The sequence below is a fragment of the Podarcis bocagei genome (genome assembly GCF_964188305.1).
Source record: "Podarcis bocagei genome assembly, chromosome: 1".
Classification (NCBI taxonomy): domain Eukaryota; kingdom Metazoa; phylum Chordata; class Lepidosauria; order Squamata; family Lacertidae; genus Podarcis; species Podarcis bocagei.
In genome coordinates, this window is record NC_138125.1 from 130,317,759 (window position 1) to 130,339,558 (window position 21,800).

General features: G+C 44.2%; 1 protein-coding gene across 4 annotated transcripts in view; it reads left to right on the plus strand.

Moving 5' to 3' along the window:
* SF3B1 (splicing factor 3b subunit 1) overlaps window positions 1-11,012 on the plus strand; it is a 32,958-nt gene extending 21,946 nt beyond the window's left edge. For 3 of the 4 annotated variants that reach the window (XM_081197061.1, XM_081197064.1, XM_081197063.1), the window contains 9 exons: window positions 3,905-4,030; window positions 4,762-4,983; window positions 5,990-6,172; window positions 6,269-6,380; window positions 6,769-6,889; window positions 7,131-7,262; window positions 7,965-8,237; window positions 9,415-9,631; window positions 10,370-11,012. In XM_081197061.1, coding sequence (XP_081053187.1) covers window positions 3,905-4,030; window positions 4,762-4,983; window positions 5,990-6,172; window positions 6,269-6,380; window positions 6,769-6,889; window positions 7,131-7,262; window positions 7,965-8,237; window positions 9,415-9,631; window positions 10,370-10,528 — 1,545 coding nt within the window. In that variant the 3' untranslated portion in view covers window positions 10,529-11,012. Of the gene's footprint in view, window positions 1-3,904; window positions 4,031-4,761; window positions 4,984-5,989; window positions 6,173-6,268; window positions 6,381-6,768; window positions 6,890-7,130; window positions 7,263-7,964; window positions 8,238-9,414; window positions 9,702-9,756 lie in introns of all 4 variants that reach the window. The other variant, XR_014008823.1, reaches the window with a different exon arrangement.
* Window positions 11,013-21,800: the final 10,788 nt, after the last annotated feature.

Here is a 21,800-nt window from a genome sequence, read left to right on the forward strand (position 1 = left end):
CTCATCGGCATGCTGGGGTTGACATGAAGCAGCTGCTCTTCCGACGCGAAGAGACGCTTGAGGGCCTGAAAGGACTGCTCCGCCTGCTCTGTCCAGATGAACTTCTTCTTCTTGGAGCTAAGGGTGTCAGTGATGGCCGCCGTCTGCATCGCGAAGCCCTTGATAAACTTGCGATAGAAGTTCGCAAAGCCGACAAACCGTTGGACCTCCTTCCGGTTGCGTGGGCTCTTCCAATCCAACACTGCTCGAACCTTGGCGCTGTCCATGGCGAGCCCCTTGTCAGACAGCTTGTAGCCCAGAAAATCCACCTCCGGCACGTCAAATTGGCACTTCTCCAGCTTGGCGTAGAGCCTGTGTTGCTTTAGCCTGCCCAGCACTTCCGTGACGTGCTTGTCATGTTCTTGTTGCGACTCCGAAAAGATCAGGATGTCATCCAAGAAACAGACGCACGTCTTGTAGAGAAGTCCCGCCAACACGTGATGCATAAATGCTTGAAAAACGTGAGCGCCATTTTGCAGTCCAAAAGGCATAACTCTGTATTCGTAGGTACCCAGTGGCGTGAACATGGCTGTCTTCCACTCATCACCCTCCCGCATGCGAATGAGGTTGTACGCCCCCCGCAGGTCCAACTTGGTGAACACCTTTCCCTTCCGTACCTTCGCCAGGAGGTCGTCGATGCGGGGCATGGGGAAGTCCGACGGCTTGGTCACACTGTTCAAAATCCTGTAATCCACTACGAGTCTTTTTTGGGGTGTGTCTCGCTTCTTAACAAAGAATACAGGACTGCCCCCCGCTGCCTTAGACTCTCGGATGAAACCGCGCTCCAAATTATGATCGATGAAGTCTTTGAGTTCCTGCAGTTCGTCCTCAGACATGGAATACAGCTTCCCTTTAGGCAGCGCCGCCCCCGGCAGCAGGTCAATTTTGCAGTCATATGGTCTGTGAGGGGGTAGCCTGTCCGCCTCCTTCTCGCAGAAAACTTCCAGAAATTCTGCGTACTTGTGGGGAATCGCTTGCAGCGTGCCTAGCAGCAGCTGTGACTCCTCTTCCTCTCCTTCCTGCCTGGGTACGATGCAGTGTTCAGCACAAAAGGAAGAGCCGAAGACCAGCTGCCTCTGGAACCAAGCCATCGTTGGGCTGTGCTTGTCCAGCCAACTCATGCCCAATACAATGGGCGTGTCAGACAGTTGAGTGACGTTGAAGCTGATGACTTCCCTGTGATTTCCAAGTCGCATCACCATTGGTGGCGTCTGCTTCACCACTTGCCCCCCTAGCAGCTCCCTGCCATCCACAGTGACAACCTGCAGGGGCAGTGTGGCCGGCAGCAACTGCACAGCGTGCCTGTCGACAAATTCCTGCCCTATAAAGTCCGCGTTGCTGCCGGAGTCGATGGTGATTGGCACGTCCATGGTGATTCCATTGGGCAGCTGGAGAGATGCTGTGAGCCTCACTACTGGTTTGGGCGGGAGGGGGTTCACTGGCTGTAAAATCTCTGGGGACTGCGTCACTAACACGTCTGGCTGGGCCCCAGTGCCTCTTCCTCCAGCCAGACATCGTCGTTTCCCTGCTGTGGTCCTCCCTGCTGCGTTGCTGCAGTCACCATTGCTGAGGCTGCAGTAAGCTTGTGGGGCCTCTGGGGACACTCTTTCGCCATATGCCCTGGCTGCTCACAGACGTAACACTTCCTGGTCCCTCTAGGAGGCTTCGCCTTCACTGCTGCCGGTGCTAGGGCTCTGGTTGCTGACTGAGCCCTTGCACCTCCAACCTCCATAGGTTCGGCTCCTCCTCCTGGCGGAGGCGTGGATTGCGCCCGTGCTGCTTCTCTGGGAAAGAAGGAGGGGCCCCCGGCTGGTTCGCGCCCTCCACGTCCTTCGTCCTTGCTCCACGGACGTCCTTCCAGCCTCACCCCCACAGCCAGTGCCCTCTGAACGACCTCCTGGGTGGTCCGGGGTCTCTCCCCCCTCGCTATCTCATCTTTAATCGAGTTGTGCAGTCCCTCCCAAAAGAGGTCTCTTACAGGAGCCGAATCTCTGTCCCATTCCAGGGCGCTGACCAAGGCGAAAAAGCGGGCATGATACTGTCTGACGCTGGCCCTCCCTTGTCTCAGCCCATGCACCTCCTTCCGTGCAAGATCAATGTCAATACTTGATAAGAAACACCCATCCATCGCTTTAATAAAGGCATCCGCATTCTGGAGCGCCGGATCGTTATCTCTCCATAAATTGCGCAACCATGCTTTCGCCTCCCCATGCAGATGGGACATGATGAACCCCACTCTCTCCTGTTCATCTCTAAAGTCTTTATGCAACAGTTGCAGTGCGCACAGTACGTCGGCTCTAAAGTTGGGATACTGTTGCAGGTTCCCATCGAAGTGAGAGAGCAGTCCGCCTGTCCGTCTCGCCAACCCAATTCCCTCCTGCCGGGGTGTTTGCTTTGCCAGTACGTCTAACCTGACCTGGAGATCCCTGCAGGCGGCAGCTGCCTCGTCCTCTCTCTTCCTGGATGCGAGAACCTCGGCGTTCAGTTGTGCCACTGCTTTTCTGAGGTCCTCTATCTGCTGCTCAGCCGTCATGTCTCCTGCCGTTCGTGAGCTCGCTAGTGGGCGCCTGTTTCTCTCCCCTCCTCGAGGCTGCAGATGCCCACAATGTTGAGACGGAGCCTACTGTCAGAGCTGCTTCAAGATCCTAGCTCACAGAGGATCACGCTAGCCAGCGGTCATTAAGTAAAAGTCTTTATTGAATTACAGTTTCCATTCTCACGCTGCTGTCTGCAACTCTACGTCTACTAGCTAGATCGGCGAGGCTCCGTCTGAGTCTCCGCCCCGTGCGCACCAACTTAATATCCTAGCCTTGCTCCACCTTTTCCTCCTGACTGTCCTCCTCTGGGTCCCTCTACCCCCCGGGGCTTCTTCCTTCCGGGATTCTTCTGACGCTGACCCGGACCCTTCTGCCTCCTTGCGCCGGGCTTTAGGACCTGGTTCCCTTTCGGGGCTGCTCACTGCGCCGCCTTCCTCTGCATTTGAACTTGGCGCGCGCGCCCAACCTTCCACTTTCCTCTTAACCGTTTCTTCGCTCCCCGATGGAGGTGTGGCCACTCCTGACTCCTGCCCTCCCTCCTGTGGTGAGCTGCCAGCGCTTCCCCCCTGGCTCCTTTCCTCTTCCCTGCTTCCTGGCGGTGACGCTGGTCCCGATTTCCAGCTGCTCCCCCCTGAGTCTCCTCTGGCTCTATCTTCCTGGGGTGCCTCTCTAGATTCCCCCCTTGCCCTGGCCACTGGTGCTCCTTTCTGTGAATCCTCTGATTCACTGGAAAGACTGGGAGATCTCGGGTCGTCGTCATCACTCATCCTTTCCTCTGTCTCCTCCCCTTCGCTCTCTGTTTCCTCCCTTGCCCGTGCCTCTGCACCTAAACCCCTGACAGTATGCAAATCACGAAGAAAGTTACACTTCCGTGTGCTGGGAGAGATGTATTGGTAACTGTCAATTTTAACTTGTTAATAAAAACAAGTGTAATATTTTATATAATATTGTTATACTATATATATTAATTACACCCCATATATATGTGTGTGTGTGTATGAGAGAGAGAGAGAGAATGAATATGAGATAGACATGGATCCTGAAAGGTAATAGTCTCACCATAGTGCAGAAAAGAATACTGAGATCAAGAGAAATGGGAGCTTGCTTAAGATCAGCCCAATGAGTTTGTGCTTGAGCTGTGCTTTGAATCAGGAGCTTCCTGGGTCATGCTGTTGAATGCATTTTTTAATTAGTTGCCTTATAAGACAGTTTTTTAACACACTGCTTTTCATTTTGTCTATTTGAAATTGGGTATAATGAAACTTTTATCCTAACTTTTTCTCAAGAAGAAATAGGGTATTCATGCTGGCTATTTCCTCTCCTTCCAGGTAGTAAAGCAGTGCTGTGGAACAGATGGTGTTGAAGCAAACTACATTAAGACAGAGATTCTGCCCCCATTTTTCAAGCACTTTTGGCAGCACAGAATGGCATTGGACAGAAGGAATTACAGACAGGTACTTTTGGCTTCTTAGTTAGAGAAGGCTTTGAACAGATTTGGAAGTGTGTTGGAAACAAGCAATATTTGTACCATCATGGGTAGTTATAAAGCAGTTTCAGAAGAAACCATAAATGCTAATTCTGGGTGGATTACTGGAAGCCTTATTATTCATTTCAGCCATTTGTGTACCACTTCACACCTTAGTCTCTAAACGATGGAGAGTGTGGTTAAAACAATAAAAGAACCATGTTTACACTACTGCTAGTTTTAATACAAACTTCAAGTTGCATAAAGTTTGGCAGTTCTTACTCAGTGAGAATATTCAGCTCAGATATGCTGTGTTTCAGCTACTCACATATACTATAGTAGTGATGCCACCAATAATAGAATTTTAGGACTGCAGTTCTATGCATATGTCTTAAGAGTAAGCCTTTTTGAACATAACAATTACTTCCAGGTAAATATGCATAGTAGTGGGTTGTAAGTTACCCATGCAGAATTATGAGTAAATAAACTTTCCATTGCTTGCAGATCTATAGGGCCTAAACTAATAGCAACCCTGAAGTTTCTGTATTTCCTGCATACTAGCAACCTCCCAAAACCTAATTTTAGCGCTCATCCAAACTCTTTGTTTTTTTTATCCCTAAAACATAGTTTTGCTTCTATTTCTTTTTGGGGGAACAGAATAGGGGTGGGTGGTATGGAACTTGCTTATTCAAAAAATAAAATAAAAATTGTCTGTTTCAGTTGGTTGACACAACTGTGGAGCTTGCAAACAAAGTTGGAGCAGCGGAAATTATTTCCAGGATTGTGGATGATCTGAAAGATGAAGCTGAGCAGTACAGGAAGATGGTTATGGAGACGATTGAGAAAATCATGGGGAATCTGGGAGCAGCTGATATTGACCACAAGCTGGAAGAACAGCTTATTGATGGTATCCTGTATGCCTTCCAAGAACAGACCACAGAGGTATATGGAAACACTCATAATTTCTATTCATAATTACTGTTTCTAATATTTGTGTCGGAAAGGGAAAATCTAGACTTCAGAATTAAAAATTTAGCAGTAACATAGTCCATGCTCAAAAACAGCCCATCTGCACAAACATTCCCACAGGTCATTTGGGACTCGGGGGGTAATAAAAGTTGCTATCCCTTTAGTTGTTAGGGGGCCATAGGAGATATCTGACTGAGCCCACACACTATTTTATTCCCAGCCCAACAAATGACTGGCAACAGTCATCTGGACGGAGAGAGAAAGTCCTCAGGCTGCAGCCACAAGGTCCTTCCTGTCTTTGATTTTGAATGAGTTGAGGTACTTGCGATGCTTGTGTCAGTTAAACCCACTTCAGTATACGTCCCTACTAAGCAGCTGTCAAGGGTGAATTGTTTGTTTCCATTTTAGGGCTCAAATCAGCTTTTACCATTCTGCTGATGTGATGATGCTAGAGTTCAGGGTTAATACCTGAAATTGTGCTTGTCTGTCAAAGTCATGAGAAAAGTAAAGGTAAAGGAACCCCTGACCATTAGGTCCAGTCGTGACCGACTCTGGGGTTGCGGCGCTCATCTCGCTTTACTGGCCGAGGGAGCCGGCGTGCAGCTTCCGGGTCATGACTAAGCCGCTTCTGGCGAACCAGAGCAGTGCATGGAAACGCCGTTTACCTTCCCACTGGAGCGGTACCTATTTATCTACTTGCACTTTGATGTGCTTTCAAACTGCTAGGTTGGCAGGAGCAGGGACCAAGCAATGGGAGCTCACCCCGTCGCAGGGATTCGAACCACCGGCCTTCTGATCGGCAAGTCCTAGGCTCTGTGGTTTAGCCCACAGCGCCACCCGCGTCCCTATGAGAAATGTACATGAGGTCAAAACCTAGCCTATCAGAACAAGACCGCGAAGCTAGGAAAGTCAAATAACCTCCAATGTTGTTGACAAAACAATATTAAGACATTCTGCTTTATAACTTCCTTGTAAACAGGACTCCGTGATGTTGAACGGATTTGGAACAGTGGTCAATGCTCTCGGCAAGCGAGTTAAACCGTACTTGCCCCAGATCTGCGGTACGGTTTTGTGGCGTTTGAACAACAAGTCAGCCAAAGTAAGGCAGCAAGCTGCTGACCTGATATCCCGTACTGCAGTTGTCATGAAGACTTGTCAGGAGGTAGATACTTTTCCTTATCGCTTTCCTTAAACATTGCTTTCGTGTCTAGAGACGTTCAATTACAAGCTGTTGTTGCTTCTTCTTTTTTGTTCATAGGAAAAATTGATGGGACACTTGGGTGTGGTATTATATGAGTACCTGGGTGAAGAATATCCTGAAGTGTTGGGCAGCATTCTCGGAGCACTTAAAGCTATTGTGAACGTCATAGGTAAGTGTAGTTTTTATAACAAAAACAACACCCTGTGGAACACCCTCCCTTCAGATGTGAAGCAAATAAGCAGCTATCTTCTCTTTAAAAGACATCTGAAGGCAGCCCTGTTCAGGGAAGTTTTTAACATTTAATTCTGTATTGATTTTAATACTTGATTGGGAGCCGCCCAGAGTGGCTGGGGAAACTCAGCCAGATGGGTGGGGTATAAATAATATATTATTATTATTATTATTATTATTATTATTATTATTATTATTATTATTATTATTATTATTATTATTATTATTATCATCATCATCATCATCATCATTATCATAACAAAGTGAGTTTTTAATTTGGAAGGACGGAAATTGAGACTCAAGGTATCCTTTTCTATGTTGAACAGGTATGCACAAAATGACCCCTCCGATTAAAGACTTGCTGCCAAGGCTCACACCTATCTTGAAGAACAGACATGAAAAAGTGCAGGAGAATTGTATTGACCTGGTTGGGCGTATTGCAGACAGGTAAATGATTTTCTGTTGTGGTTAAGTGTACAGTTAACCTTCAGGTCTATATTGTGTAGAGTATCTTTTATATCTGTGTGTACTGTAATTTCTTTTGCACTTATTAGTACCTCAACATTTGCTGTAATGTTCCATCCAAAATAAATAGTGCAACTACATCTTGCGGATCTAGGTGTTTGCGTAAAATGTTTCCACTTCCTTTTCTTCATTAAAAAATAACTTTCCTCTCTCTTTTATCCAGGGGGGCAGAATATGTTTCTGCAAGAGAGTGGATGAGAATCTGCTTTGAACTGCTGGAGTTGCTAAAAGCTCACAAGAAAGCCATCCGAAGAGCAACTGTGAACACATTTGGTTATATTGCAAAGGCTATTGGGTAAGCATGTCCCTTACTGTATAAACACACAGCTCAACACAATCTACCGTATTTTTTCTGTGGACAAGACAGGGTTTTTTGCTAAAAGAAATTAGTCTAAAATTGGGAAATCGTCTTATAGATGAATGGTGAATGCACAGGTATTCGGGTGTGGGTGGTTCTGGCCCGGGTTCAGGCTCTGACCTGATTTCTTAATTTTGTGTTCAGAAAAATACACGTCTTATACACGGGAAAATACAGTACTTCTCCCTCTCTTTGAAGTAGTGTTAACGTCCCATTTTCCAACATACAGGGTGATTTTAACCTACTCCGACTGGGCCCATTGACATTAATGGACTTAAGTAATTAAGTCTATTGATTTCAGTACTTCTCGATGTCGATCATGTGTGTCAGGGGTTTGGAGAATGAAAAGTTAACACAACTGCAAAGAAAGGGGGAGTTGGATCCTTTTGAGCTATTCATCTGAATGAAAAAACTGGAGAAACAATGGGTATAACTTAGTGAACCAATTACAAACCCACAAAATGTAAATCCCATCAAAAATTTGATGCTGCATTTATACCTTTTTAATTGATAATATTAATCTGTGTGCATTACATATTACAAGGAGCAAGTATGACGGGCCTTACCCCAAGGGACGTAGTCTGTGGGTGCCATGGTTCCTTTATTTTAACATTTTTTATTGCTTTGTTCTTCTTCCAGACCACACGATGTGCTGGCGACGCTGCTAAATAATTTGAAAGTCCAAGAAAGACAAAACAGAGTGTGTACAACAGTAGCAATAGCTATCGTAGCTGAAACCTGCTCCCCTTTCACAGTGCTTCCTGCGCTCATGAATGAATACAGAGTTCCAGAACTGAATGTCCAGAATGGTGTATTAAAATCACTTTCCTTCCTCTTTGAGTATATTGGAGAAATGGGAAAGGACTACATTTATGCTGTAACCCCCTTGCTTGAAGATGCTTTAATGGACAGGCAAGTAAACTCCTCTCCTCAGGCTTAAACTGTGCTACTACTGTCTTCATCTTTCATTTGATGCACTTCTTCTGGAGAATATTAAATGGGGGGACAGACACAAGACTTGACTTGCTTTCTAGGCATGTAATAAGCAAACACTGGAAATATTTGTAAAAGCAAAATTGACCAGAATACATGATAAACAGCCTGTGTGAGCCACCAGTTCTGGGAAGAAGGAGTGGGACTGATTTTCCTGGATCCCAAGTGCCTTCCCCTTCCCTGGAGGGATGGATGTTTAGAATCCCTGCCTCTTTCTCTTCAGTATACATAAAGCAAGCTTAAACAATTGCCACATTGCTTGGCTGAACTTCATTTACATAGCTTTGCATGGAAAAGTTGGCGCTTGGTGTAGCATAGCTTTCCACTTTTCTACTCTTTTTGGTTGATTAACATCTGCCCAGGGAGGCGGTAGTTAAGCCACTCTGAATTTATCCCCTCCTGGACTCTGGGAACTGTTCCAACTGCTAGCCTGTTACCAATTGTTTTTTAGCAAGATCAACACTGGATACCAGTCTGTTTCTGGGTACAATTTGAAATGTTAGTGTTAATGTATGAAACTCTTAAGTGGCTTGGGGCTAGAATGTTTGAAGGCCTACCAACTCCCACATGAACTTGCTAGATCTTTAAAATCATCTTCAGAGGCCCTTCTCAGAGTTGAGAGATTAAGCTGGTGGTGTCTGAGGAAATCTGTGAGGTACCAGCATTATCATTTGGGTGCCAGGTTATTCTCCAAGGCTTCACATGGTTAAGTGGCCTCTGCCGTTTAATTGTTCCCTTAATCATTTTTTATTATATTGTTTCCCGATTATTACAGCTGCCTGCTTATTTCTTTGTGCTTTTTCTCTACGCCATTGTGTGAATTTTACTGCTTTTAACGTGGTTGGTTTTTATTAATATTCTGAGTTGCTGAAATGGAGAAGCAGCGTATAAGCATCTAAAATGATTGTGGCTCTCACCCAGACATACTGAGTTGAATCTATTGATGAGCGCAGCAGGGAGAAAAGAGGATGGACAGTGGTTTTAAGAAGCTAAATGTCACCAAAATAGGTTAACTTGCAACATATATGTTGTAACATACATTCTGTCAGCCTGGCAAAAACCAAACCTAAACACGTCTATGCAATTTCCTTTTCAGGGACCTTGTTCACAGACAAACCGCTAGTGCTGTAGTACAACATATGTCACTTGGAGTATACGGCTTTGGCTGCGAAGACTCTTTGAATCACTTACTGAATTACGTGTGGCCCAATGTGTTTGAGACATCGCCCCATGTCATCCAAGCAGTTATGGGAGCGCTGGAAGGACTGAGGGTTGCTATTGGACCTTGCCGAATGTTACAGTACTGTTTACAGGTAAATTTCCTTAAGTAAAAATGTTTGGTTTGTGAGCAGACTTTGGAATAAATTCCATATCGCATTTTTTGTCAGCATTCTCAGGGTGACTTCTATGAACAAACACCATAAGCTCGTCTGAATAGATCAGGCAAGGAAAAACATTGGTTAAATATTGCACAACCATAAAACGGTTAAGGAAGGCGGGAGTTCTTTGACATATTAAGAACTATTGAAATACAATTGTAGTGGTAGAATGACTGCTGGGTTTTTTTTTTTTTAATTATAAGACACCTTTTTATTTTAGGGCATAGCTCGTTCCTGATGACTTGCCTTGAAGCATTGTATTTAGGAAGCCTTGATAAATCATTAGCTGAAAATAGTCACAAATCAGTATAACATTTGGTTTGTGCTGTAACTGAGCTAAAGAAGACAGTGGTTGTGATGGGGGAACCCTCTGGGTGGATATGAGAGGTTTTATCATCTGCAGTGTGACTTTCGCCACTCCCGTCCTCTGTGTTCCCCTACACAAGATGTTTTTTAAAACGTTGAGCTTCAGCAGCTTGCAAGTTTCTTGGGGTGAAGGGAGGGTTAGAAGAGGGGAGTGGTATCCCCATTTTGTATATGTTTAGTTGTGAACACCCATTGCAATGCCTAGGATTGTGGCTCCCTATGGATAAAACTGTCATTTCTTTTAAACAAATTAGGGGGGAAAACCCTTGGAAATGTGATTTAATTCCCCTACTTTTATTTTCTTAGGGTTTGTTTCACCCTGCCAGAAAAGTCAGAGACGTGTACTGGAAGATCTACAATTCCATCTACATTGGTTCACAGGATGCTTTAATAGCACATTACCCAAGAATCTACAATGATGAAAAGAACACCTACATTCGTTATGAACTCGATTATGTCTTGTAATTTTATTTCTCATTCTTTTTTTGTGTTTAGTGCACAGCTATTCCACACTTGGTTCAGATCTGGTGATGTACAATTTTTAAGACACCGCAGATCACCTTAGAGCGGATCAGAGGCGCAGAGCTTTAGAAATCCAGTAGCATGATTTTTACATAACATGTCCTTGTTGATTTTGATGTTAAAGCCAGTAGTGACCAAGAGCAGTGATTTACAAAGTACTGGAAAGATTTCATTTTGGATTCATCTTGATGAGGATTTAGATTCCATTCCTTGTGTTTAAAGGGGCTGTTTATTTGAGAAATAAACATTTGTGTATAAAATATTAATGGTTATGTGTGTGTGTGTGAGCATTTTTCAAAAGGGAGACACTTTAACAAGTCTCTGATAGATCGTCAAGCAGTTTATGTAAAAAGGTGGCATACTGCATTTTAACCCTCTTTGTCATACCCTAGCTTTTGAATAAATAAGAGAAATGTTCACATTTTGATTGTGGCGTCTTCATCCTGTGCTTGCTGTGTGGCCGATAAAATCTACAGATTTTGTACTTGCTGAGCGGTAGTGAGTTTCTGGCTTCCTTCACTCAATTCTTTTTTCCAAATCCCTTGCCAAATTCCTTATTCTCAGCAACTTTTTATTCTTGTATTGTGCTGCTCTGTTGTTTTCCGTGAAACTGAGGTGAGATGTTCTAGGAATACAAAAGAGGGTTATTTTTACTAAGCCTGGGAAAACTGGTTGATGGCTCTTGATCCTTACATGGAAAACTCTGATATAGAGAAAAGGCCAGTAGTCTGCCGAGGCAAAGAATAAATTATTACAGTGGTACCTTGGTTCTCGAACTTCTGATTGGCTGCAGGAGCTTCCTGCACTCAAGTAGAAGCCGCGTCGGATGTTCAGCTTCCGAAAAACGTTCGCAAACCGGAACAGATATTTCCAGGTTAGCGGCGATCGGGAGCCAAGCCGTTCGAGAACCAAGACACCGCTGTACTAGTTTTTGCCAAGGTAGGGTTCTGCAAATTTATAGTTAGATTATTTATAGTTTTCATCTGCTCGCAAGATTTCTAGTAAACAGCAAAGATGTGTATGAAATACACTATGAAAGAACAGGCCCTTTGTTTTTGATACAGCATGTAGATCCAGCAAAAGAGAAGTGTAGAAAATGTGTTCCAGGTGAATAGTGACTTCAATTTGTAAGCATAAAAACAAATTATCCTTTAGTCTACACTGGCATGATTCAATGCATAGAGGTGATATCCAATGTGGGTGTGGCCGCTTGCAAAAAGGGACGTTTAGTTTCTCTTCTCCCTCCCTTCCCTTCTATGCTGTCAAAATCTGCTTCAGACGGTCCTTCGACCCTCAGGAGAGGAGAAGCAGCAGAAGCCGCATTGTTCAAGTAGACACTTGTTCACAGCATCCTGGATCTTATCTCAGAACCACTGGCAGTCATCTTTGAGAATTCCTGGAGAACAGGCGAAGTCCCGGCAGACTGGAGGAGGGCAAATGTTGTCCCTATTTTCAAAAAGGGGAAAAGAGAGGACCCAAATAATTACCGCCCAGTCAGTCTGACATCAATACCAGGGAAGATTCTGGAGCAGATCATTAAGCAAACAGTCTGTGAGCACCTAGAAAGGAATTGCTATCACCAATAGTCAGCATGGATTTCTGAAAAATAAGTCATGTCAGACTAACCTGATCTCGTTTTTTGACAGAATTACAAGCCTGGTAGATGAAGGGAACGCAGTGGATGTAGCCTACCTTGATTTCAGCAAGGCATTTGACAAGGTGCCCCATGATATTCTTGTAAAGAAGCTGGTAAAATGCGGTCTTGACTATGCTACCACTCAGTGGATTTGTAACTGGCTGACTGACCGAACCCAAAGGGTGCTCATCAATGGTTCCTCTTCATCCTGGGCCCGGTCTTATTCAACATCTTTATCAACGACTTGGATGATGGACTCAAGGGCATCCTGATCAAATTTGCAGATGACACCAAACTGGGAGGGGTGGCTAACACCCCAGAGGACAGGATCACACTTCAAAACGACCTTGACAGATTAGAGAACTGGGCAAAAACAAACATGATGAACTTTAACAGGGAGAAATGTAAAGTATTGCACTTGGGCAAAAAAAATGAGAGGCACAAATACAAGATGGGGGACACCTGGCTTGAGAGCAGTACATGTGAAAAGGATCTAGTAGTCTTGGTTGACCACAAACTTGACATGAGCCAACAGTGTGACGCAGCAGCTAAAAAAGCCAATGCGATTCTGGGCTGCATCAATAGGAGTATAGCATCTAGATCAAGGGAAGTAATAGTGCCACTGTATTCTGCTCTGGTCAGACCTCACCTGGAGTACTGTGTTCAGTTCTGGGCACCACAGTTCAAGAAGGACACTGACAAACTGGAACGTGTCCAGAGGAGGGCAACCAAAATGATCAAAGGCCTGGAAACGATGCCTTATGAGGAACGGCTAAGGGAGCTGGGCATGTTTAGCCTGGAGAAGAGAAGGTTAAGGGGTGATATGATAGCCATGTTCAAATATGTAAAAGGATGTCACATAGAGGAGGGAGAAAGGTTGTTTTCTGCTGCTCCAGAGAAGCGGACACGGAGCAATGGATCCAAACTACAAGAAAGAAGATTCCACCTAAACATTAGGAAGAACTTCCTGACAGTAAGAGCTGTTTGACAGTGGAATTTGCTGCCAAGGCGTGTGGTGGAGTCTCCTACTTTGGAGGTCTTTAAGTAGAGGCTTGACAACCAATGTCAGGAGTGCTCTGATGGTGTTTCCTGCTTGGCAGGGGGTTGGACTCGATGGCCCTTGTGGTCTCTTCCAACTCTATGATTCTATGATTCTATGGATCCAGGCAGTGAATAACCCTGAAAGAGATCTTGGTGTCATGGTGGTTATCTCTGTTAAAATATCAACTCAGTGTGCCATAGCTGTGAAAAGTGAGATTCCAGGGGTCTTGGCGCTTTCCCAGAGTTTGTGTTTGCTTTGGGCACAGCAGAGACTTGTATTTTTGAACTATGGTTTATTTACATATATAAATACAACCTGAGTCGACAGTGGAGGGATTTCCAGCATTCACATCTCAATATTATTCTTGGCTCCTGTCTTAGGAGCAGCAGGAACTAGTCTTGTTGCCTGTCTCTTTGTTCCAGCCAGCCCACCGGAAGCTCTGTAGGCCTCCCTTCTCCCCTGCTTTTCAAACCTTGCACAGATTTCCTTCAGCCTATGTTCAAGCTGAAACCTAAAACTTTTCCCTGCCCGCTAACATGCACAGCTGGAGGAAGAGCCCATGTGACCTTGTCTGGCCATCTCACCTTTTGATGGTTCATCATCAGCCTTTGTCCCCTGCTTAATGGTCCATTTTAGCAGCTATGCCAAGTTGGCCTGGGTTGTAGGCATAAATAAATCCAGGGGTTTTAGTGATTGGCACAGATTAATCAAGCTTTGATTAATTATAACACTAAATCTATGAATTTTGGGGATGATCTGGCACCCTGGAATTTGAATGAATATGCATAACATCATGATAGGGGTTGCAGAGAGCTACCTCTCCTTAATAGGGACGTGGGTGGTGCTGTGGTCTAAACCACAGAGCCTAGGGCTTGCCGATCAGAAGGTTGGTGGTATGAATCCCCGTGACTGGGTGAGCTCCCGTTGCTTGGTCCCTGCTCCTGCCAACCTAGCAGTTTGAAAGCACGTCAAAGTGCAAGTAGATAAATAGGTACCACTCCGGCGGGAAGGTAAACTGTGTTTCCGTGCGCTGCTCTGGTTCGCCAGAAGCGGCTTAGTCATGTTGGCCACTTGACCCAGAAGCTGTACGCCAGCACCCTCGGTCAGTAAAGCGAAATGAGCGCCGCAACCCCAGAGTCGGCCACGACTGGACGTAACGGTCAGGGGTCCCTTTACCTCTCCTTAAAATGTGGAGGACCAGCTTTTATTTAGCACAGCTGATTCACCTAACTGCTGCCACCAAAACACTCATCCCCCTTTTTGGAATTTGAAGTATTAATAGAGCATTACATCATTGTCTTTTCACTTATAATTAGGTTGGCTTTTGCATTTTCTGAATCTAATTCAAATGTAAGAGGTGGTGGCTTGAGTTTTTACATAGGGCAGCCATGTTTTTTGTGCACCATTCAGTGATTGAGAGGGCCACTTGCTCTGCTTTATTCAAAGGGCAGAAGCAAGAAGCCCTGTGTGCTAGCCACTCGAGGCTGTGGGTAGCTGGATGAGCTGTTTTGGAGTTCAGTCGTACCTTGGAAGTCGAATGGAGTCCGTTCCGGAACTCGGTTCGACTTCCAAAACGTTTGGAAACGAAAGCGCGGCTTCCTGCAGCCAATCGGAAGCCGCAGAAGCCCTATCGGGCGTTCGGGTTCCAAAGAACGTTCGCAAACCGGAACAATCACTTCTGGGTTTGCGACGTTAAGGAGCCAAAATGTCTGAGTACCAAGGCGTTTGGGATCCAAGGTACGACTGTATTGTAAAAAGCAAAAAAGAAACCTTAAAAACTTATCAGGGAGGCAGTTCTGCAACCCTCAGACACCGTATAAAAGCATCTTCAGGGCTGCGGATTCTTAAGAACTCAGGATTTGATGCAGGCAATGGTCTGCCTGGATCAAATCTGGTGAGTTTTGCAGATTCTGCCTCCATCCTTCACTGGCAGTGAACTACAATTGCACTGCTTTCCATTGGCCATCATATAACTGCATTTAAAGAGTGATTCACCATCCGCAAGCTCATGCTTGATAAAGATAATGCTGGACCAGAGCTAAGCAGATAAGAAAGAAAGGAGGTGAAATGGGGAACACAGCGCCAGTGAAGTGAAGGAAGGCACCCTTGTTTTAACTGAAATTCCATTATTTTAACTCAGGCAATATATTTTTCTCTTTGTCCAAGGTTTTTACAGTGCAGGCATCCACATCTCTCTTCAGTCTTTGCACTGCCCTGTAACATCTTTAGTGCAAGAGAGCATATTTTTAGGACCCACAGTAGTTGTGATTGTAATTTCTTTCTTTCTTAATGGCTTTACTGTATTTTAAATTACGACCACAGCCTAGGACCTTGTGGAGAAAGGCAGGTAATGAACCTAATAATAGCAATAAATGCTGGAACCAGGAAATTTTAATACTGAACCCTGGTCTTGGCCTACTATTTCTTACCTCTTGCTTTTTATATTTTAAACTAAATATTAACTTTGTGGGCAAAGAAAGACTAAGGTATCGGGAATAATACATATCTTCCTGTATTGCTCTCTGGGATACAATCGCTCTGAAAGAAAGCACTTCGATTGCCTTTCTTTGAAACATCCTTATTAGGCATCTGTAAAACATTTACATTCCTAGTTCTGGATCAAACTCTTTTTGTGCCTCATGTTACTTATTCCCTTCTTTAGCTAAAATGCTGCGTGGGATGTGGGGGGTGGGGAGTGTATTGCTCTCCTTTAACTTTTTAACATGTGTAGTGATAGTATTATATTTCCCCCCCTAACAGCAGTTCGTTTTAGAAATTAACAGATAATGGGCGACCAGCAGGGAGATGAAGACACTGTGTGGGATTATCTAAATTAAGTAGAATATTCCACATGGTGTAATTGGGAAATTCATCACCGGAGGTCGCAGGGCTTGAATTCTTATTCAACAGAGTGGTCTGAAGATCTGTGCAGGAGTTTTGTCTCAGTTAAATTTTCCCCAGCCACTTAAAAGAGTGTCCGTTGAATGTCATCTAACTTACGGAATGAGCAAACTTCAGGTTTGTAGAAGCGACTTTTGGGTTTTTTAATTGATCCCTGAGATCCGCCAAATGGAGGCACGTAGAAAAAGATACGTACCTAAAGCTAAAGGACCCCTGACTATTAGGTCCAGTCGTGGCCGACTCTGGGGTTGCGGCGCTCATCTCGCTTTATTGGCCGAGGGAGCTGGTGTACAGCTTCCGGGTCATGTGACCAGCATGACTAAGCCGCTTCTGGCGAACCAGAGAAGCGCACGGAAACGCCGTTTACCTTCCCGCCGGAGCAGTACCTTTTGATCTACTTGCACTTTGACATGCTTTCGAACTGCTAGGTTGGCAGGAGCAGGGACCAAGCAACGGGAGCTCACCCCGTCACAGGGGATTCGAACCGCCCACCTTCTGATCGGCAAGTTCTAGGCTCTATGGTTTAACCCACAGCGCTACTTTTTTAATTGAACCCTGAGATCCACCAAATGGAGGCATGTACAAAAAGATACGTACCTAGAATGCAAAAAAATTATGAGAGCTCAGAAATTTGTTTTGAGCACCAGGGCTGAATGGAACTCACACAAAAAAACCTCCACCACTCCTTGTTATCCCAAACTCTGCATTTCAGGGCAGCATAGAATTAGTATTTTGTTGTTGGTATTATTAAACCCTGTGCTGATCTACAAAAAATCCACAGATTTTTGCATATTCTCTCTTACACACACACACACACACACACAGAGAGAGAGAGAGAGAGAGAGAGAGAGAGAGAGAGAGAGAGAGAGAGAGAGAGAGAGAGAGAGATTGGCTGGAATTGAGTATATGCTTTCAGAGTTAATACTAAAGACATTACTTCTGATAAGTGAGCCACCATAGCCTCTAGAGGGCCCTGAAAATTTGTGTCCGGAGCTTTTTAGACCCATCTACTCATGTAGAATCTGAAACCAAAGGGGCTCATTGGTTGCCTGATGTGAAATATATTGGCATTCTTTTCAGCTCTCCTGCCCCACTATCAGCTCATTCTGCCCTCCCCACTTCTGGTCCTAAGACATTGAATCCAACTGTTCACCTTTCCTGATGTTGCTGGTGGACATAAAAATGCCCTCGCCTTTCTTCACCCTGATGTCAAATGCTTCACATTAGGAATCATTCTGTATGGAAAATTGTCTTGCGCTGGACATCCAAGCTGACGCTTCCTGATTTTCCAAAATCAATTACCATATTTTTCTGTGTATAAGACGCCCCCATGTATAAGACGACTCCTATTTTTTAGCCAAAAATTAAGAAATAAATATTTTAAACATTCTGTGTACAAGATGACCCCCAATTTTAAACTTAAAAAATCTGGGGGGAAATATAGTCGTACACACAGAAAAAAATACAGTAATTTCATTTTATGAATTATGTCTGTGTAAACGTTTTGAAGTAGTTAACAATACCAAAATCAGAACAATAAAAATAATTAATACAATTTCATCGATAAAACAAGCAAAATCCAATACAGATACAGACAGGAATAAAAGTCTCCACTTAAAAGGCTAGTTGAAAAAGGAAAGTATTCCACAGGTGTGGAATAGGCAATAGAGGTAGAATCTCCAGAAGGAAACTTGAGATACTGCTTTGAATAAAACTGCCATATGTCCAGATTTTCCCGGACATTACCGGGATTCCAAAGGCGGAAGTGACGTCTGAAAGGTGGCACTTTGTCCTGGTTCTTAGACAAGTCAATAGAAAAATTGTTGTTTGGGTTTTTGTTTATTTTTGGAGTTTTTGTAAAAAATAAAAGAAAAAGCAGCTCAACAATTTTGGGGGCCTCCTAAAGAAAGCTCAACAACTTTTGGGGTGTCCTGGTTTTTCCTTTTTGAAATATGGCAACCCTAGCTTTGAATATTAACAAAGCAATCCCATGTGTTATCTACTGAAAAGCTAAGTTATATTGAGTTCAGTTTTGTTTGCTCCCAGATAAAGTGTGAGATTGCAGCTTAAACGTGTAAGTTGGTTAGAACCTACATTTTTATTATTTTTATTCGTGATATTGTTCGTTTGACCCAAGGACTTTCCTGTTTCCTGATTGCAGGCCAGAAATGAGGCTGGGCCAAACCTGGGGAAAGGTGGATGCAGGCCAGTGGCTATGGTTGTATTTCCTGCGGTGTCCCATCTTTGAAATTTGCTTTTAACTTTAAGATCTCCAAATGTACATTGCATGCACAAACAGTTACCAGGCATTCTCTACACGAGGGAATAAATGGACTTGGAACCCTGGTAGCCGATGCTGTGAGGGGGGAAAATGAAGCACCTGTGACAGTTTAAAGGCTATGTGTGTTTATTTTTAAAAAGGCGTATGTTTCCACAGGCCGTAAGTGAAGAATCAAACCAGGTGGATATATAGTTGACTCAACTTCCTGCCTATTCAATTACAGATTGCAAAGTCTTTAAGCTCAGGAGCGCAAGAGCTTAGGTTCAAAACAATCTCAAGATGACACATGTCTCCAGTTAGACTAAAAAGAATAACACAAACAACAAAAACAATTGTTTCCTGTTGCTTATTTATTTGTAAAGTCTTATTATTTAAAACTCAACAAAATAATATCTACATATGAAGGAAGCTCCGGCCTACGAAAGCTTATGGCATAACAAAAGCGGCCACTAATTTCCCACAGACTTTGTTGATTTTCAGACGCCATGTTGTTGTTTTTCACGGCGCCTGAGAGATCACTGTGGCAAAATGGTTATTGTTCCTGTAAAATATGCTGAAGATTTTATTTGTATTTAATATTGTGGAGGCTCTTGACTTGGTTCAGTTTTCTTTAAAGCTTTTTGGTATGCAGTTTTGAATTGGGTGGAGCCAGAGCGAAGGACCAAGCCATCTTGTGAGGGCCATATTTAAGGCAGGATATAAGTGCTTAACAAACAAATAAACGCTGGTGGCAAACAGGAACAAAACCCTGAAGAATCATGGAAATTGTGTTGAAGCTGTTTGGAAAGGAGGCCATCATGTGAGCCTGTCAAATTTTTTACACATCACTTGGGAAGACAGGCGAACTAATGCCAGTGTACTGGAAGATGCAAAGATCACCATTCTTCAACATCAACTTCGTTGGACTGCTCATGTTGTTGTGTGGATGCCTGATCATCGTCTTCCAAAGCAACTACTCTATTCCAAACCTAAAAATGGAAAGCGTAATGCCTGTGGTCGACAAAAGAGGTTTAAAGGCTCTCTCAAGGCAAATCTAAAAAAATGTAGTACAGTGGTGCCCCGCAAGATGAAATTAATTCGTTCCGCAAGTTTTGTCGTCTAACGAATTTTTCGTCTTGCGAATCACGAAATCCCATAGGAATGCATTGAAAATCAATTAATGCGTTCCTATGGTCAAAAAAAGTCCAAACAAAGCCAAATTTGGTACAACAACAGTTTATTAACTGCTCTTTAAAGTCACACATACTGTAAAGAGCAGTTCAAAAATTGAAGGGAAAATAAATTAATTTTATAAACAAAACATGTCTTTGTTTTTAGACAAAGGAAACAAAGCCGCGAGACGTTTTCGTCTTGCGAAGCAAGCCCATAGGGAAATTTCGTCTTGCGAGGCAAATCGAAAACGGAAAAACCTTTCGTCTAGCGAGTTTTTTGTCTTGCGAGGCATTCGTCTTGCGAGGTACCACTGTATAAACACCGACAACTGGGAAACACTGGCCTACAAGCGCTCCAATTGGAGAACAGCCTTTACCAAAAGTGCCATGGGCTTTGAAGAGACTCGAACTCAGGACAAAAGGGAGAAACGTGTTAAGAGGAAGGCACGCTTGGCAAACCCTCACCGTGATCAACTCCCACCCGGAAACCTATGTCCCCACTGTGGAAGGACGTGTGGATCCAGAATTGACCTCCACAGTCACTGTTAAGACGAGGTGCGGGCCCCCCTAGGGGATATCATCAATTTGTCCCTTGGCACCGGGACATTCCCAGGGGAACTGAAGGAGGTAGTGGTGCGCCCGCTCTTAAAGAAAACATCATTAGATCCCTTAGATCTATCCAATTACCGCCCGGTTTCGAATCTTCCATTCCTAGGTAAGGTGATTGAGAGAGCGGTTGCTGAACAGCTTGGTGTTCATGGAAGACAATCTTACTCGGCTATGAGTTATTGCCAAAGAAAAATGCATGGCATTGACTTCTCCATGGGAATGGAAGTTGGAAGATGCTAGTCTGATCTCTGCTTATGACCCAATAACTTCCCAGTTTTTATACCTCCTCCTAACTCCACTTACAGTAGGACTTACTTCTGAGCAGACAAGGTTAGAATTGTGCTGTGAACCTCACTACATTTGGAGCTGGAGTTCTGACTGCTTAACTCCCTAAGTCAATGGGATCTTTGGTGTGAAAACTGCTTGTACATAAATCAAAGTACACAAATCATATCCTGGTCTGTAGTAGCTCCATTGCAAACTTTGGAGCGTCTAGTCCGGAGTTCAGAGGAAAGGATGGTCGGCAGAACTACCAAGTAAGTTGGCAACCTTAAATGTATCTTGGGAGTTTGCTGTTTCAGATCCACAGTGTTTTTTTACACAGTGCTTTTAACCTCCCCTTGAGCTGAAACCAGGAATATAATCAACCTGCCCCTGTGGCAACAGCCTAGGTTTTTTATTTAATTAATCCCCCCCCAAGAAAAGATTACAATTATTATTTTTTGGCCTGGAATTCTGATTTAATAAAAGGTTCCTGGCACCAGGCTCTGCCTATAAGCTACCAGCTAGGCTGCTTCACCCATATTCTCATAGCTGTCAAGTGTCCCTTATTTGAAGGGACAGTCCCTTATTCCAGCGCCATGTCCCACTGCTGTCCCTTATTGATGGATGTCCCTTAAATGATGTCCCTTAAATTTCAAAGGAAGCAGCTCCTCTCCCTCCCTCCCTGCCGGCCAGGGAGGAGGGAGGCTCCAACTGTGTTGCTTGGCTGTGTTGCTCATTCAATAAGAAATCTAAGAACGACTGGGGGGTGGAGCTTGCATGCCTTGTGTGTGGCTAGTTAATGCAAGCTGAGGGGTTTTTTGAATGCTGGACGCCATTTTGTTGCACGTGCTGCTGCAAACTTTGCAGTGCATAGCCAGGCCAGGGAGCCATCTTAAGTTGAGCCTGCATAGGCCTTGTGGTGCATGTGATTCAGATTCTATTCAGTTGAACCTCTGCTTACAAAGTTGGTTGGACAGTGTTCTCAAAGCTACCAGCATGAGTTTGACCAGACTGCAGGAGGACAGGAAGACTGGAGTGCCTGGAACAGGTGAGGCTGCAGGTCCCTTATTTTGGCTGCTGGTCCCTTATTTTCAAATCTGTTAGTTGACAGCTATGTGCTCTTCAGGGGTGAATATTTGTGAACCCCCCCCCCCCAGGGAAGTACATGAGTGAAATGGGGCATTGGCTTGTCTTAGTACAAGGCAAGCACTGTGTGTTGCATGTAGTATTTAATGAAGAATGACAAAAGTGGACTTACTTTCAAGTAAGCGTGCACTGGATTACTAACCATTCTTACTATTAAGTCTGCAGATGCAAACCAATAAAATGGG